This window comes from Pygocentrus nattereri, chromosome 1, assembly GCF_015220715.1.
Source record: "Pygocentrus nattereri isolate fPygNat1 chromosome 1, fPygNat1.pri, whole genome shotgun sequence".
Lineage (NCBI taxonomy): Eukaryota > Metazoa > Chordata > Actinopteri > Characiformes > Serrasalmidae > Pygocentrus > Pygocentrus nattereri.
Window position 1 is genome coordinate 7,654,115 of NC_051211.1, and position 18,977 is coordinate 7,673,091.

Sequence of the window (18,977 nt, forward strand, 5' to 3'; positions counted from 1 at the left end):
TTTGTGAGGTTTTAAGTTCAGGAATGCTTTTGTTTCTCATATTGGTATGGTGAGGAACACTTTAAAGTGCACTTCAACAACTCTAATGCACCTCAAAACTTACCCGTGGACTGTAATAAAACACCTCTATTTAAATAAATGAATTCTGTAGAAGGCCTCTGGTGTCTAATGGATGACAATGTTTTCATTTGGCAATTAAGTTTAATAATGGAAAAAAAAACTAATTATATTAATTTCCTCCTACTAATTTCCCTTAATAGTAGATTTGCTGTTAAGAGCATTGCGCCATTAAGGCAATTCATTTTCACTCACAAAGAATTTTCATATTCTTCAGCCTGCAATTGTATCGTTCTGAATTTTAGCGGCTATGGATGCAAAGCCCTGCAACAAAAGATAGTACAAGGGAAAAAACGTTCTCATGAGCACCTACAAGCAGACAGAAGTGCAGATGGATTTCAGGCTTCTAGATTGCTGCTACTACTGTTTTCAATTATTTGATGTTTGTTTTCATTCATTTTATAGAGAGGAGTATGTCGTATAGCAGTTTTACCCCTATTGGTGTTCTTGCAAGTCTGAGTCCGTGTCACATCTTGAGTTTCCAGGGTGCAAGTGGAGTCTCGAGTCTCGAATCTTTGAGGTGCTAGTCTGAGTGGAGTATCCAGTCTTTAAGTTGTAAACGCAAGTCCGAGTTGATTCTTGAGCCTCTGAGGTGCTAGTCTTAGTCGAGTGTCGAGTTTCTAATCTCTGAGGTGCTATTCTAAGTGGAGTCTTGAGTCTTTGAAGTGTGGATGCAAGTCCAAGTCGAGTTTGAACTCTTTGGGGTGTGAGTGCAAGGTCGAGTTGAGTCTCAAGCCTCTGAGGTGCTAGTTTGAATGAAGTCTTAAGTCTCTAATCTCTAGGCACTAGTCTAAGTGGAGTGTTGAGTCTCAAATCTCTTAGGTGTTAGTCTGAGTGGAGTCTTGAGTCTTGAATCTCTGAGGTGCTAGTCTAATCTTGACTCTTTGGGGTACGAGTGCAAGTCTGAGTTGAGTCTCGAGCCTGTGAAGTACTAGTCTGAGTGGAGTCTCAAATCTCGGAGGTGCTACTCTGAGCGACGTCTTGAGGGTGCATGTCCAAATCGAATCTGGACTCTTTGGGGTGCGGGTGCAAGTCTGAGTTGAGTCTCGAGCCTCTGAACTGTGAGCCCAAGTCAACTGTTGAGTCTCTGAGGTATGAGTCCAGGATGAGTCTTGACTCTCTAAGATGCGAGTGTGAGTCTGAACGGAGTCTCAAGTCTCTGAGGTGAGAGTCAGAGTTGACTCCCAAGTCTCTAAGGTGCGAGTCTCAGTCCATGTCGAGTCTTAAGTCTCTGAGAAGCGAGTCCAGGTTGAGTTTAAGTCTCTAAGAGGCATGAATGTATATGTGTTGTGTTATTCCTGTATTTTTAATCATAATTAATAATCATGTGTAATGATGTGCGACTCAGATCTCATGCATGATGACCCACTTATGCACAGCAACACAGGTAGGTTCGAAGGGTCCACCACCTAGTCTGTGAAACCATCTTAGGAAAACATTGTAGTGTGCCAGGAACCTCATTAGCAAGAGATTATTTAACAGTTTGATTTGGGACAGGTGTTGAATCATTTAGGCACGCAATTCATTAGATTTATAACTCCAGAAGTAACATTCAGAAACTTCACCAACTTCACCTGTCCTGATTGACTATGTATGTGCTAAGGGAAAAAAAAATGTGTAAATTAGATTTTTAAAAACTGTTGCTTTCAGTACCCAAATTTGCCTATTGTTGTTGACATTTTTCAGCACACTTGTTTTTTTCACTGACAAGGCCAAGACCCATTGCTTTTCTTTCATGAATATCGTCAGCTATCAAACTGCATGCTTTATTATAAGCAAAGTTCATAATTTGTTATTAATGTTATTTTGCGCAGTGCAATATGTAAATTAAAATTCAGTTTCCTCCTAAAATAGGTTTGAAAAAATCTTTGCACTCATAGTTTTTGATAGCGTTTTTATAATGTGGCACTCCAGACCCCTTCCAGTTATCGAATGTCAGAAAAACTAAATATCAGGATACATATCACATATTGGGAAAATGTTTTCAGGTATCAGGATACTGTATATTTGCCATGTAGCTCAGCTTTGGATAAAGGAAATTCTATGTTTTGCCCAATAGCTTTGGCCAAGTACCATCAAACTCTGCCCCGTTCAGATTTATTTCTCACTTTGTTTTATAGGACTTGCTTGCTGGAGGTGGTAGGCTGTGAGCGTAGGCATATGATTTATGTGAAATTCTTTTGTTGCAGGTATGATCACAGATATGGTTACACATGAGAAACAGCCCCAGTCATCAGTGTCACTCACCAGAGTGAAAAAGTGCTGTGCTGTAATAATCCGATCATCTTTAGAGGGATTAGAGTTGAGTAAGTTGTGGTGTCTAAAGTAATTCGCATTATTACTAGAGGAATATAATCACAGTGGTAGTGGTATAAATGGTCCATATGGGTCTCAGTGAATACAGTTTGGAGGCTGTAAATAAAAGGTTTATAAAACACTGAACTCCCAAAGAGCTGATTGAAGAAGCGAAGAGTGCTGGGTGGACAGTGGAAGCCCTGTGACCCAGTTATGTGTGTGTGTGAAGTGTTGACCCCCGTGCTCACTGTGGCAACGCTGCTGACGCACTTTCACTGTGTAACACGGAAGCACTTCTGACCTGGAGAATCACAAGTTTGATCTAAAACCCTGTGTGTGTGTGTGTGTGTGTGTGTGTGTGTGTGTGTGTGTCTGTCTTCCTGTCTGCTGCCATTGTCTTGTTTAGTTTTGCTGTTGGAGCATCCCTTGATCACTCTGCCTCCTGTTGGCTTTAGGAAGCAATTGGTTTTCACTGACAACATTTTATTTGCATGATAGAGTGTCCTTCCCTCACTTTATCCCCATGTCTCTCTCCCTTTCTCCCTCTCCCTCTCTCTCTCTCTCACCCCTTACTCCACACTCCACAATCTCACCATGGCTCTTATATTCCCTGACTCTCTCTCTCTCTTCCTATCTCTCTCTGTCTCTCTTTCATGCTCTCTTCCCCCTCCTCTTTTCTCTCTTACACTCTCTCTCTCCCTCTCACTCTCTACCCCCTCCCTCCTCTTCTCTCTCTCTTTCTCTCTCTCTCTCTCTCTCCCCAGGCTCTGAGCTCTTGCCTCTATTTTTATCCTTGCTCCGCCCCTCCCCTGTCGCTCGGCAGCTATTTCCAGCTCCGTGAAGCAGCCCAGTCTGTTTGTAAACTCCACGGCTCCACTCCGCTTCTCTCTCTCTCTGTCTGTCTGTCTCTCTCTCTTTCTCTCTCTCTCTCTGTTTCTCACTCGCTCACTCTTGCTCTCCCCGTGCTCAGCAGGGAAGGGTGTGGGCATCATTTGCAACCAAACAAATTGATACTAGCAAAGGACAGAGTGGGCTGTTCGGTTTTGTAAGGCTTGAGCACAACGGAGATTTTCCTTTTTTGTGGGCTAAGAGAAGGACACTAGCTGTTGCCTACTGATCTACTTTCTGCTTCACTATCTCCCTCTTTCTCGTTGATGCTCTCTCTCTCTCTCATTCTCTTCCTCCCTTTCTCTCTCACTCACTCTCTCTCTGCCTCCACCGTCTCTCCGTCTCTCCGTTTATCGCCTACACTCTCTTACTCTCTCTCCCTCTCTCTCTTATCGTTCTCCTTCGCTCTTTTTCTCTTTCTCCTTTTCCCCCTCGCTCTCTCTGTGCCCCCACCATCGCTCTCTCTCTCCGTTTCTCGCCTGCGCTCTCTTACTCCCTCTCTCTGATCTCATTTGCTGTTCTCTCGCTCCATCTCCCCGCGGGGAAAAGAAGGCGTCCAGTCAAACTGTGGACTTACCGCAGACACAGCTCAAGACTTGTGCCGGATACAAGCACTTTGTAGCTGTACAGGATAATAACAGACGCTCCACTGAGTCTCGCCGTTAATTAACATCAGCGTGAACTGAACTTGGATTGAAGCGAGAGATGTGAATTTTTTTAAAACCAGGACTGAAGTGAGCGACTCGTCAGCATAGAGACTTCACATTGTCTCCGTGAGACGTATTTAACGTGGAATTATGGGACTAACAAGCAGAGTGGACATTGACACATTGCTCAACGACTGTTAGGAATAAGTGGCTTCTTTTAGAGGGATATTTTTTTTTTTGTTTTGAATGTCCACGTTCACATGCTGATTGGAGAGCTGGACTTTGTGAAACACCGTTCAGCGTGTGAGCCGCGCACTGTGTGAGCTGCGGGTGGCCGTATTGGTCGGAGTGTGTGTGCGTGTGTGTGTTTTGAAGCTGGGACACACTGGCATGCTCTTACGGCCAACAGTGCCGGGGCTGTGCGCGATGTTGCAGACGATTTATGAGACAGAATCCTGCTTCTCCACAGACGCACACAGCACAGCCAGCCGGGAACAGCCCACTGAACTGCTGCCTCACAGCACCACCAACAACATGAGCAGCACCGGTGAGTGTGTGTGTGTGTGTCAGCGTGTGTGTGACAGAGAAGGGGGTCTAACAGGCAGACGACGATGCAAATTCATAAAACTTTTTCACTGTGTGTGTGTGTGTGTATATATATATATATATGTGCACATACAAATCGGCCATAAAATGGGCCATGATTAATTGTATTTGTCTTGTTTGCTAAAGGAAAATTTTCCATTTAATTTAATAACAATATGAGCTGACAAAATAAGCCTCTCCTCTTGTTCTAGTACCACTACATAATGTAGTTTTAGACTTTGTTATGGCTTTCGTTAGTTGCCGATTTGTTGATTTATCTGACGTTTTCCTGCAAGCACTGATATTATTGATATTTCTGGCATTCTGTGTTTTGCTCGTCAACGATGCTTCAGACGCAACGATGCTTCAGTCCTTAAGAAATTCACGGCATTGCAGTAGTAGTTTTTTTCGATTACACTGTCAAAATATTATGATGAATGGACCAACACAAATGGTCCAGAATGACTTTGAATAAAATGTCATTAAATGAACTTACATTGAAAGTTAAACTTTTTTCTTTCTGTTAAAAAGTGCCTTTTTTTTGGAGATATCAGCTTTTGCTCTGGTAGAGAATGAGAGAGAGGGTAAAAGAGAGCTGTTTGACTGTGGTGTTTTGAGAATGCTCTGGCTGGTAGACTTTGAAGTTGCTGGATGTTGATATTTGTGTCATAAAAGCGTTTGTTGTGTGGTGGGTGCTTGCTGATTCTGTCTGATTATGTCTAGTTCAGCTCTATTTGGACCAACTAATATGGAGCAAACTTTGCAGACACTGCTAAGGCTTCTTTACTTCTTCACTGAGCTTTCAGTCTCTGCTGTTCAGCCAGCCTACAGTTTTTTGGTAATTTAGTTGTGCTTTCAGTTCGGTTTGTGGTTTCAACCGTCAGTATATCATTGCTGGCATATCAAAATCTCTTCAATCCGATTTTTTTACTCTTGACCCCTGATTTTCTGACATTATGCAATTTTAGGGGTTATTGGATGGTTCTTGAAAAAGTGCATAGCGGGATTGCCAAATATCAGATACCAGTTTTATATTATATAGACGCCAATTTAGTTAGTTATAGCAAGTTATAGCAAGTAATGACATAAAGAAAGAAGCTCCGACTTGCTGTGGAATAGTTTTCAACACTTACTCTATTAGTATTTTTTCCCTTTTAATTGTTATATTTATCATTGTTGGAGTATTTTGATAAGACGTTTATAACAACACGCAGATTAGTTTAAGCACTGAACCAACTTTTGGACTTGTCCTTGTCAGGCGGGATGTTGTTCTTGTCTGAGGGCGTCAAGGTCAGGCCATTTCTCACCTGTGCTCGAGTGTACAGTGAGGAGAAGCTATAGAAGGGTGCGTGGGCTGTGTTTTCCTCCAGCAGCGTTTATCTGACACCTGTTCAAACAGGAGGAGCTGTGGCACTCACCCACAGTCTGAGGGAAGTCGGGTGAATTTGGCCCTGATCTAAAGCCAGTTGTGGAGTGAAAACGGCTGCGACTAACAACTGGTTCTACAGTTATTTCACCTGTTACTAATTGACTGATCTTCACAACTTAGGTTCCTCCCACTTTGTCCAGTTCTGTCCTTGTGACAGTGACTCTATGTATCATATAACAGTTACAGAGCGTTTTAGAGAGCTTTTAGTATTGGTGGGTCAGTGTAGTTTTGGCCGTTGTGGATTCTGGCTTTTTATTTATTTATTTATATTTGTTTTGCCATTAATACACAAAAATGACAAAAAGAGGATGGGTCATTAAAGCACGTTCTGTTCAGGTTTCTAATGGCCGGTAAGTGTCGATATTTGACGGTTAAATTAAAAACCTGGCAGGCAAGATGGCCTAGTAATAAAATTCACCAAATTTAAAGTTATGTGTAAAAGTTTTTATAAACATTTTGTATAATCCTGTGGCAACATGTCCCGATGATCTTTCGCATATGGAAAAGAGTCCCCTCATTGACTGCCCGTGGTTAAAAGGCTCTGCTGCCATTTAAACACTTCATTTCACATTTCAGTCACTGCTGCTTTTCAACTTCAGTCATTTAGCTGCAGTAGTCCACTGCCAGCCAGTGTACTGAGGAGCTTGTCTCAAATAAAGCTCCTGTTTGGTTTATTTCTGTCTTCATCTCCTCATCATGTACCGCCGAAGCTTCCACAACAGTTTTTTTTCTATCAGAAGCGCATGTGTTTTATCTGGAATATGCTTTGCTTCAGATACGTTTGAATTGCGACTTTAAACAAAGTGCTGGTAGCACAGAGTTTTGGACAACATGTGTAAGATAGCATTTGGGTTATAACACTAATAACACTAACATGATATGGGTCATAATAATCATCATTTCTGTACACCATGACTGCAACCAAAATTCCTAGCAGAACTTCTGAATCTGTCATGAGTGTGAAGTCTCTACTCTAAGCTCCTAGTTGTGATGATGTAATCCTTTGAGACCTGATGCACATAATAGAACATCTTTTTACGAGCAAGGACATAATTTCGCCCATTTTCTGGAGGATGAAAGAAAGGCTGCTTTGGAGATGGCCTTACTCCTAAACAGATTATTTATTTTCTTTTAGATTTTATGCGTACCTCTCAGAAACCCATCAGCAGTATGACAGAAGTCTAGAAGATGAAATGGTAACTGTCCTTTACATACTTCATACTTCAGCAGCACATCAAAGGGTGGCCTTTGCTTAAAAACAGAAAGAGGACAAGGGACCAAATTGTTAATCCTTTTTCTGAAGTCGGCTTTGGTGAAAAAGGATCCATTGTCGCTGGCTGTGGCACGTAACAGGGTCATGTAACAGGTTGTTTGAAAGTGCTGGACGTGGCTCAAGAAGGCTCAGCACATACTGTGTGAACTAGAACGTATTGGCTCTCCAGAGAGGGCAAGAGTCTCTTCGTCTCATCATCCAAACTGTCTGGCTAGTCCTATTAGCAACTCCAGTAACACCATTTTAGGTGTCACGCTTCATTTTGTGTTGCTTTTCTAAGATGAAGCGGGTGGTTTGTGTGCCAGAAACGTTTCTATGACGGATGCCTAACGTCACATGTTTGGGTGTCTAGGATTTTTCCGGTAACTGAAATGTAACGGATGTATAGTTGTGTTTCAATAATAAATGCTTTTACACCATTACGAAAAAGAACCTGTATTTGATGCTTCATCTTATTCCTATAAAGTAAAACTCACACTTGTTTTATTTATTTTAGTTTTTGCCCAGATTTCTCCCCAATTTAATCATTAATCATACCCAGTTTCTCCTGCTGGTTAGGTCTTCCTCCCATCACAAACATTCTGCTTTATACAAGATGTTTCATATTTATTATCACAGTCACTGCCACTTTACTGTATTCCTAAGAACTTAAATCTCGTGTACCTATTGCAGATTTCTCTTTTTGTTTTAAATTATTTTAGTGTTTATTGTTTTACATAAATGGCTGCAACTGTAATAACTGAAATTTCCCTCTGGGATCGGTAAAGTATTCTGATTCTGATTCATGACATCCTATTTGGAGCCACTCTTACCCGAAGCACGTTTGGTTCTGTAAGCCTCCGTTACCCAAAACAAAGCATTAATGAATTAATACTTCATTTAGTTTGATCAGGAAAAGTGTAAATAAGCCCTAATGTAAATTAGTATAACGATAATGAAAAGGATTTTTAAACAACTGCTTGCCAAGATTCCAAGATGAATTAATAATATGTAAAATAAAATGGTTACAAACAGATAAATTAGTGGCAGAGTCGTCAGTGATGTATTTATATGATACGTTTCTTCCAATATGATACTTAGCATTCACCAGGGGTTTATTAAACTGGGGTTTGGGACGAGGTCCCAGGTGGGTGACGAGACTGGTGCTACAACTCATATGGAAAAATTATTTTGACGAGTGGATACAAGCTCTGATGAATGGCTCTACCTACAGGCCGTGGAAGACAGGCTAATGTCGGTTGTTACTGAGGGGTCTTGAATGATCGCTGAACTTGAAGCATTTCCTGCGCCAGGCGAAAGAGTTTTGATATGTGGCGAAGTGTTAGCTAAGGCCCAGTAAATGAGTAGACTTACTACTTGATTACTCGTCTAGAATTATATGAGTTCGGGGGGGTGGGGGACTGGAGGGTGGATGGAGGGGGCTGATGCAGGGAGGTAGATTGGCAAAGAGATGATCACAAAATATGTTTAGTCCCAAGAAAGAGTTGCACTGTAAAAAGGACCCCTGGCATACACAATATTATATTAATAAAAAAATGATTGCAGTGGCCCTTATGGCTTGGGGCCCCAAGCGACCGTTATGTCACTTATAGCGAGGAACGCTCTTGGCTACCAAGCTGGGAGGGCTAGCACAAGCTTTCTCTGAGACATGTGAAGCATCACCGCATATTTTTAAACTGACACTAACACAACATCATTACATAGCTCAACATGCTTGGAGGAGAACACTACCTCTCAATTCAGTTGCATCAGCTAACAGACACACTTGTTGGCTAGCATCTTTCTGAGTGATTGAGGAAGAGGCAGGGAGGTTCTTCTTACCTAAAGAGTGAGAACCAGTTATGTTTCACATCACCTCCTGATGGTCGAACCCAAATATCAAGACATTTAAACTCCCTAAATAAACAAGTGATTGCAATGCAATAGGCAATTACTTCGCTTATGGTGCCCTGAAACAGCAGAAGCATTATTGCCCTGCATGTCCTGTACCGTATTGCAGTCTGTCAGAGTGACTGTGTGTGTTACATGTTACATGGCTACTTTGGGAGTTACAGGTTCACAACCTCTCCCCACATGTCCTGTACTGTCGTTTTAACACTGCAGCCCAGGCCTCTGTAATGAAGGTTGCTGTTGCATGATGTGGCAGACGTCTCTTACTGGCCTGCAGGAAATTAGACCTTCATATGTTCACACCACTGTAACTGATCTGTCCCGTTCACGTTGTGCGCCACGGTTATGTAACAAGACGTTCAGAGTGTGACCCTCACCATCATTACACCTGCGCTGGTGTCTGCGTGTGTGTTTCCCACGCTGGCTGTTATTTCAGTTGCCTGGTTTGTTTATGGAGCAGCTGTAAGTTGGCTGCTGTTCGTCATTGACGGAATATGAGGCCCATTAGATGTTTGACGTTTTTGGAGGAAGGATTTTATTAATGCAGGGGAGTCAGACAGATGGCCTCATGTTTGTCAGGGTTGGATATGAAAGATGAATGTGTAGTACTGGAAGAAATAGAAGAAATAAAGGAAATAATGGTTTGAATTCATAGAAAGTCTTAGATTGCTGATCCAGGATCTGGTACCACTGTTGCTATTCTGTGAGATTAGACATGCCAAAACTGATCTGGAAACACTGCTCATGCTTTGTATAATATATAGTACAGCTGTGTGTGCTTGTGTGTGCTTCAACAATGAGTTGATAAATAGGCCTCACTCAGCACTAGGAGCTATTTAATTAATCAAACCTCCGTTATGCAACAGAAAAGCCTGGCGAATCGTTATGAATTAGGCGCTTTGATGGGTGGCTGATCGTTCCCTTGTTTTGTTTTTCAAACTCAGACAGATTTGTCATATAACAAAAGCAGTTTAAAAGTTTAAAAGAGTAACTAGCAGGAAATAAGCTATTTGTAGGTAAGGCTGGAAATAAAAGGCACAAATAACAGAGAAGAGATATTGCAGAAGCTTTTTTTGTGGGGGTAAAATGCTGTATATATTATATAGTGAACTTCATCGTTCACTTGTGTTAATATTAGATTAAAACTGTAATGTTTAATTCTGTACGTTTGCTTAATTCTGTAAGTTTAAGTCTTTGTAGCCTGAAAAATCTAGCCTTATGCCTAATCAACATGACACTTAGAGTGAGTTGTGGAGTCTACTAGGGCTACACAATGTATTGTTTGTTGAAAGCTGTACTTTAATAGAGATTTTACAGTACCGCATTTTCTGTCCTGATACCAATACCCAGTGCAGAACCCTGTAGGCCTTCAGAGAATGTATTTAATTTGTATTTAATAGGATCATCACGCTTGATGCATTTAAACCCAAGTACTGTAGTAGTACTCTTATTTCATTGTCAAGTTTTGGTCCTAAACAAAAGCGTTAGATTCTTGAAATGCCCAATGGAAAATTGTCCAGTCAGGAATGTTTTTCCGCCGTGTTGTCTAGGTGAATGCATTGAGGTGAGCTTTCTAATTGATTCAGTCTTCAGGAGCGTGACTGAAGACTGTATATGTTAATTGCCAGGATAATTAGGAAGCGACAGTGGAAAATTTAGATTTCAATCATTTTGATTTCCGATGGGTGGGACCAATTGTATGAGGAAAAAATGTCACTTTAGGCCTTCTGGAAGTCCTAGATACGTCGCGGACTGTGAATATGAGTGGAAGCCTGACCAATGTGCTTCAGTCAGATGTTTAAAATGGAGAACAGCAGCAGCTCCATGTCAGGGCTGTTGACTAAAGGACTGTAAAACTGCTATAAGCCAGAAATATGTTAATGTCTGTCATTTACTCATTTCATCTACAACAGTCAAGTCAAAAAATGTTCATGTGAATAGCTGTTAGCTTAGCACTAACATACTGCTATAATCCAGTAGATGTGCCAGAAAATAGCATTATACTAGAAATGTTCCTCGTTTTTAACCAAGTTTTGTCCTAGCTCTAATAGCCATTGTTCGCCGGTGTTGATCAGATACCAATCCAGAGTTTTCTGTTAAATTCAGTTTTCAGTACCTGGTATCAGGTCAGTGCTGTCTAGGTTGTTATATATATCGTGGAAAACTGTAATAAGTCGGAACACGTTGGACAGCCTGTGTAGGTATCAACGTTAGAATATGCTTACAGTGTGATCTGATTGGTTGAAGTGGTGCACCAAGACACGGTGAGTGAGTTACTCCAGCAGGGTCTAAGAAGTGATGTGCAAACTGTTTAGTTTTAGTTTTAGTTTGCAGCCCTAAACATGTCAGAAATAAATGCGCTGTGTTACATACTTGTTCTAATAAGCACAGCTGGAATTCCTCAGTGACGTCAGACTCCCGCTCTCTCAGGCTCCATGAGCTTCTGAGGAATGGTCACTCACACTCTCATTCACGCTGCAGGCACAAAGCACTGCATTGATTATTTTTTTTCTTCCCCTTGTACAGATTCCCCAGATGACGCAGCAGTGATGTCAAAAGCTTTTTTCGGTGAATGAGGCGTGAGGAGACAGCTAGAGCTGAGACTGCCTTTGTGCTCTGGGATTGTGATGCCCAGTGCTTTTATGATGTGCTGTTTTGAGGTGTCTCTTGTTGGCTGAACAAAATTGCCTCCTTTTGGTGCAATTTTGGGGCAAATTTATAAGCTTGACTGGGGATTTCTCTGAGCGTACAGTACATATGACCTCCTCTATCATCTGCCTTGGTACTCTAAATATTAGATTAGAGACCCTCATTTAAAAGCTGACTGTCATCAAACCTTCTTGATGAGAAAATGGGCCCTAAAACTGGCCGTAAACTTCTTGGACAATATTCATGTATTCAGCTCGCTAGCTTTCAAGTATCAAGCGTCATATAAATAGTGGCGATTAACAGTTCTCTTCTTTGGTTCATTGTATGCAATTGGTTAGTTATTGCGCTTCCTAATTTATAATCTAGTAACTCCCAACTGACAACAGACAAGGCATGGGCTCAAATAAACAAACATTTATCACCACTGCCCTCTGAAAGGGCTATAGAACCGAGTCATTTGTTGCTTTTGTGTTTTAATAGAAGCATTTTCAGCTTTTTTGTATTTACCCTTGTCTCAATCTGACTGAAAATGCACTCAAATTCTGTTGCAACAAATTCTGAAGTTGCAGTAAGTTTAAATAATAACCAGTTAGCAAGCTTCCCTCAAAAGAAGCACATCATCCTGTCCTGAGCTTTCAGTCTGTTGTTTGAATAACAAAAGAAGATTTATACAGCATACAACCCGTGGCAAAAATGATGGAATCATCACTCTTGGGGGAAAATCTCTCAATTGTTTGATTTTGTGGAAAAAAGTTAATCACAGAGACATGCCACAAAACTTTTTTTTTTTTTTCAAAATGCCAACCTTCTGGCATTAAGAAAACGATCAAAAAAGAAATATAATTGTTCTAGTCGGTCACACTTGTGTTTGTAGATCAAGTAGAGGAAAAAAATATGGAATCAATAAATTCTGAGGAAAATATTATGGAGTCATGAGAAAAACACTGCACCATTAGTACTTTGTTGCACCACCTCTGGCTTTTATAACAGCTTGAATTCTCGTAGGCACGGACTTAACTAATGACAACAAACAAACTAATGACATCAAGCCGTCTCCAACCGTCTTATTGCTGTTGCCAGATCAGCTTTGTAGGTTGGAGCCTTGTCATTGACCGTTTTCTTCAGTTCCCACCAGAGATCTTCAAACTGGATTGAGATCTGGATTATTTGCAGGCCATGCCATTGACATTATACTGTATGTCTTTCTTGAATTAAAGTTTTCACGTGCTTTGCCCTGTGGCAAGATACATTATCATCTTGAAAAATGAAGTCATCGTCACCAAACGTCCTTTCAGCCGATGGAATAAGAAAAGTGCCCAAATTTTCAACTTAGACTTTGGCATTTATTGAAGATGTAATGACTGTCGTCTCCCTCGTGCCTTTACCTCACATGCAGCCCCAGATCATCAATGACTGTGGAAATTTACATGTTTTCTTGAGGCAGTCATCTTTATAAATTTCATTGGACCGGCACCAAACAAAAGTTCCAGCATCATCACCTTGCCCGATGTAGATTCGCCATTCATCACTGAAGATTACTTTCATCCAGTCATCCACAGTCCATGATTACTTTACTTTAGCCTTCTGGAACCTTGTTCTTTTCTGTTTACGTGTTAATGATGGTTTTCATTTGGCTTTTTTCTGGATGTAAATCCCATTTCTTTTAGGCGATTTCTTACAGTTCAGTCACAGACATTGACTCCCGTTTCCACCAACTTGTTTCTCATTTATTTTGTTGTACATTATCTGTTTTCAGGACATATTGCTTTAAGTGTTCTATCTTGACGTTGATGTTTTCCTTGGTCTACCTGTACGCTTCCCTTTTACAACCTTCCCATCTTGTTTGTACTTGGTCCAGATTTTAGACGCAGCTGACTGGGAACAACCAACATCTTTTGCAACACTCCATGATGATTTACCTTCTTGAAGAAGTTTTATAATTCTCTCCTTTGTTTCTACTGACATCTCTCGTGTTGGAGCCATGATTCATGTCAATCCACTTTGTGCAACAGCTCTCCAAGGTGTGAGCACTCTTTTTTAACTGAAGGCTAATTAGCAGATTTAATCTGATGCAGGTATTTTCTTCTACTTGATCTACAACCACAATTAAACAATTGAAAGATCTTCCTCCAAGAGTGGTGAATCCAGAATTTTTGCCATGGGTTGTAGAAGCAGTGAATGTATGTGAGCAGAAAGTAGTGTAACCCCCAAAGACCTAAAATCTGATTGATACACGAATTGGCCATTGCTACTTCAAGACATTGCATGTAAGATCCTCTTCTGAACATTCCCAGATGAAGTTATGGGACCTTTGCTCTTTCCCTTTGCCAAAAACTTCAGCATCGTCATACAGCCCATGCTGGCATGTGGCAAGGGGCAAACCGGGCCATTAAGTAGATAAACGAATAAGACCTGTGTCAGTGTTTGCCTCATCAAATGGCAGCCAGAGCGCTATGTAAACCCCACCATATGGCTGCAGTGTGTAGAAGTCTCAACTGGGTCCTTCCCCAGACGTCTGACTGAAAAATATGCAGAAAGAGAAGACGTTATGGGGGAGTTATACGATTGCGGACAGATTGTTTTCTTTTACGATGCAGCTAAATGAAGAGCTGGTCTAAATTTAGCCTCGTCGTTCCCACCACTACTAGCTGAACCCTCCACCTCACCTCAATGTTCCTGTGCTATAAAGGGTCCCTGGTATGTCATGCCTGTTTGCCAGGCCACTGCGTGACCCCCCGTCTTGGGTAGCAAGGCAGTGGGTGGACAGAGGGTGGACTCGATGGGAAGTACACACACAAACACAGACCTCTTCACCAGCCATGAACTCCACTATCATCTCTGCTCGCATAATGAGTAGGTTATACTGTATGACTTGACGTAGGGCTGCGGCAATTAGTCGAAAGAGTTGATTATGGAACATCAGTGCATCATTTACAGAAGGCAGTACTGCAGTATGTATAAGCAGAGACTTCAATTGTTTTTCTGCACTGTAAAAGAAGTGATTTAAATATAGGAACTGTGGAATCTAATACAGGGACACGATGACCCAGAATCCTCACTTAGGAAATAGGCGCTACAGCATGTGCTGTTTGTGCCATACATGTGTATTGAGAATACCCCACATCTCTTTTTCATATGATCTATTATTAGGGGTTAGGAGAGTATAGCCCTATTATGGCTGTCCAAGGTATTTCTGGAGGCAGGGATGTTGTTATAGAGAGACAGTTGGGCTGATATATAGGTGAAGGGTTAGGACAACAGCATGTTTCAACTTAGCCATTCCCCCAGAGACAGTCTAACCTTCGTTTCCTCCCTTACCAATGAAATAACAGCCGTTGACCACATTCAGTGTACTAACAAAATATGCAGGTTTTAATGTGTTTTGTAAAAGCAATAGGCTTTACCATGAATCTCGATTCAAACAACTTCTGAAACTAATGTCTTTTTTAAAAACCCCAGGTCTAAGCTGGTTTTTGCTGTTGGAAAAATTAGCCTTGTGATAAACAGAAATATAGGAAACCAGTTGCTTTTTACTGTATGTACATCTTCTGAACTAAGATGTTTATAAGAGTCAAAATATGGATATTGCTGCAGGCAAACAAGCACTGGACCACATTCAGCTGACATTGTAAGACACGTAACCTCCCCAAAATACCACCACGTGAACCAGCAAAGTTTGTCAAATGAGATTGTTAAGAGTAAGATGCAGTTGAAGGCTAGAGTTTCAGTAGCTGATGTTATTCATTGGTGTCAGTTTCAGAGTAGACTTACATTCATGTGAAATCATTTCAGTGTGTTATCTTGCTAGTAGCACTCGTATTGCAAGGCAAGTGCTCGAGTTCGTGGCCCAGTGTCAGCGAAGGTAGCGCTTTGTCCAGAAATGCTAACATGTTAGCAATGAATGAAAGCTACGTACATAGTGCCGAGTGGCTGCTGCTAGTTTCATTCACTCACTTCATCTCGGTGCTGCGGTCATGGTATCACATCCACGGACACGAAACGGAAGCTGGGCGCACGAAACAGATTCAGCAATTACGAGAGAGAGCGAGAGAAAGAGATTGGCTCCTGATTTAACCTCAGAGAAAGTCATACGTTTTCAAAGCCAGACACTGCGTTTGTCTCAGGCAATGAAGCAGATGCTAGAGGGCCTGGTGACTGGACTGGACCCAGGACACCCAGAGATGGGGTGAGGGGTGGATTTTTTGCACTGGGTTGGTTTTGGCCTGTGTTCCTCTTCTGATTAGCTTAGTCATCGTAAACTCCAGAGGTTTATCCACAGATTGTTGGAGTTTTCAGGGTTTTACAGTGTCTGACATTCTGATGTTTTACTTCATTGAAACGCTGTGTTTCTACGTTTCCTTTTGCAAATGTTGCCGATGGTAAGTTTGACTGATGTTTAGGGCTCTGAACGTCAATGTAAAAAAAACAAAAAGCTAATGAAACCTTTGTGAACTGTGTGAAGCCTTACTGTAGAACAAAGCCGGTTCTAATTACTTCAGTAAGCTAGAACTCTAGAAGTACAAGAGCTGTGAGAATCTTGATGGTTTTTTTTTTAATATAATCATACAATTTTCTCTGGGAGAGGGGGAAAAAAGCTCTCTGTTTCAGTTAGTAATAAGCCCAAAATTGGCCCCCTCCCCGCCTCTCTTTCTAAAGAGCGGCATGAGCCGAATTCCGCACCACACATCGAAGTTTACCCAGAAAACAACATTCCACTCATGCAAGCGTTTGACGTCAATGCTGGTGCATTTATAGAACGCATAAACAGTGGCCCGCTCTCAGCCCGCTACTTAGCCATGACATTTCATCGTCTCCGTGTTTATGCTTTGCATTCGGCTTCTTCTCCTTCTTCTCTCTCCTTTTTTTCCCCTCATGCATGAAAGCTTGTCCCATGTGAGCCAAAGCCTGAAGGAGAAGGTGCTCAGCTGCCCCTTGGCTCACGCTGGCCACTTCTGGGGGCCGTGCGTGTGTTGAATGGGACACTGTTCTGGAAGGAAAGGGGGGTGGGAAATGGGAGTTTTATGGTCCGTGGCTCAAGTAGAAAGGAAAGCACGAACATGCTGTTGGTGGCCTTCCTCATGTGATGTGCTGCTTTCAGCAGAAAGGCAGAGTTAAAATGATAGAGTGGTCAAGCATTTTATTTGCACAGTTTTCCTTCTTTCACTTGAACAGGTTGAGTGTCTTACTTGTGTGGTTTTCATATGCTGTTATATATAAAAATGGATGAAATTATGCACAAATATCAGGCTTCAAGATTGCTGTTACTGTTTTTTTTAGCTAAGTACTTTCATTTTTGTAGATGACAGTTTGCTGTATCATGTCAGAAACCATGTAAGTCTGTTTGATTATAAGGATCCAGTACTAGTTAGTTACATTATCCTGTGTGTGGTGTATAAAATTCTTCTCTTACACATTTTTACGTAACCATTTCCTTTGTGCGCTAATTCTAATGTGTAGTTAGTTTTAAAATGTTTACAGTTAAAAAGATTCAAATCATATATAGACTTCACAATTCAAACTTCACAAGCTTATCAATTACACACGTATTTCTCCACATCAGAAGGCAGATTTAACCTTTATACGCTTGGAGGAGAAAGCTGAAGCTTCTGATTCTGTCCGATTTCTGTAAAGTTTATAATGAAATGTAAATGTGTTGGTAAAGAAATACACTCCATGTAGACCGGTGTAGCATTCAAGGGAGGACTTGGAACAAAAAACACTGCAGTATACAGACTGAAACTACTGCATTTTGCTTTCAGTTGTTTTTGTGTACTTCTGGCTTTAAGATTAATAGCTGAATAGAAAGCCCAGAGTTTAGATGACAAATTAAACTAAAGTATTTTTGGAATCGTTTTATTTTCAGCTAAGAAGTTAACTCCTCATTCACGGTCTCACAATTTAAGATCATAACGGATTCTGGACAAAGTCCCTGGGCTACTGACTAGACACACACACACACACACACACACACACACACACACACACACACACACACACACACACACGTACTCCCTCCTGGCTGTCGTTTTGTGGGTTTCCACAGTAGAACTGCCGTGTGCTTGTTTTCCCAGAGCACATTGGTGAGCGGGGACCCCTTCAGGAGCCGCTGGAGCTTCCTCAGCCTCATAAATCACGCAGCCTATTTACAACCGCTCTCTTATTAGGTCCAGGCCTGAGCCTGAATCGCCCAGAAACTCTCCCAGAGTGTCTAAATATCACCCGCTCTACACGCTGGCCTGCTTTCCCTTTTCCTCTGTCCGATCTCTCTTGGCAATGTTTCCTCAGAACTAGTAACTGGATCAGACTGGCTACTGTTTGAGCCACTATCTCTCTCTCTCTCTCTCTCTCTCTCTCTCTCCCTATCTTCTACTCTCTCAGTTCACTCTCTCCATTTCTATTTCTTTCTTCTTCTGTTCTCCTCTCTCTCTATTTGTCTTTTCCTCTTCATTTGTCTGTTTTTTCTCTCTCCATCTCCTTTTCTTCCTCTCCCTGTTTTTTATCCTTTTCTTTCTTTCTTTCTTTCTTTCTTTCTTTCTTTCTTTCTTTCGTCTCTCTCTCTCTCATGCACTCTCTTCCTCCCCCGCTCCTTTCTTTCTTTTTCAACCTTTCTCCCTATTTTTCTTCTTTTCTTTTCCTCTCATTTTCTCTTTCTTTCTTTCTTTCTTTCTTTTTTTCTTTCTTTCTTTCTTTCTTTTGTTCTCTTTCTCTATCATGTGCTCTCTCTCTCTCTCTCTCTCTCTCCCCCTCTCTACCTCTCTCTTTCTTTCTGTCTCTCCCCCTCTCCCTTTCTGCCTCTCTCTCTCTCTCTCTCTCTCTCTCTTGCTCGCTTGCTCTCTCTCTCTGTACCCCCCCCCGCCCCCCTCCCCCGGCCCTCCTCCCCTCTGGCCCCCCTCCTGTGTGTGCAGCTAACAAGGAGAGAGGACGCAGAGCAGATTTGACAGGGCAGCCTACCGCACGTTGCTATGTGCTATTTCTGGAAAGCAATATTCATGCTTCTCTCTCTCTCTCTCTCTCTCTCTCTCTCCCCATCTCTCCATCTCTCCATCTCTCGCTCTCGTCTCGCTGAAGCGGAGCTGGTGTAGCGACGCTGAAGAAAATAACCATGACGTAAGCTCGGCTTTTTGCAAAAACAGCCCTAAAAAAAACGAGGGGGTGGTGGTGGAGGGGGATATGAGGGAGAAAGGCTGAAAAACTAAAATAATAA

At 41.7% G+C, this 18,977-nt stretch overlaps 1 protein-coding gene across 6 annotated transcripts in view; it reads left to right on the top strand.

Moving 5' to 3' along the window:
• Positions 1-18,977, top strand: part of hdac5 (histone deacetylase 5) — a 144,493-nt gene that overhangs the window by 53,761 nt on the left and 71,755 nt on the right. For 2 of the 6 annotated variants that reach the window (XM_017700557.2, XM_017700556.2), the window contains exon 1: positions 3,727-4,494. The exons of 2 other annotated variants lie outside the window; for them this stretch is intronic. In XM_017700557.2, the coding sequence (XP_017556046.1) occupies positions 4,338-4,494 (157 nt within the window). In that variant the 5' untranslated portion in view covers positions 3,727-4,337. Of the gene's footprint in view, positions 1-3,726; positions 4,495-18,977 lie in introns of those variants that run through there. 2 more of the 6 variants (XM_017700554.2, XM_017700555.2) reach the window with 1 other exon arrangement.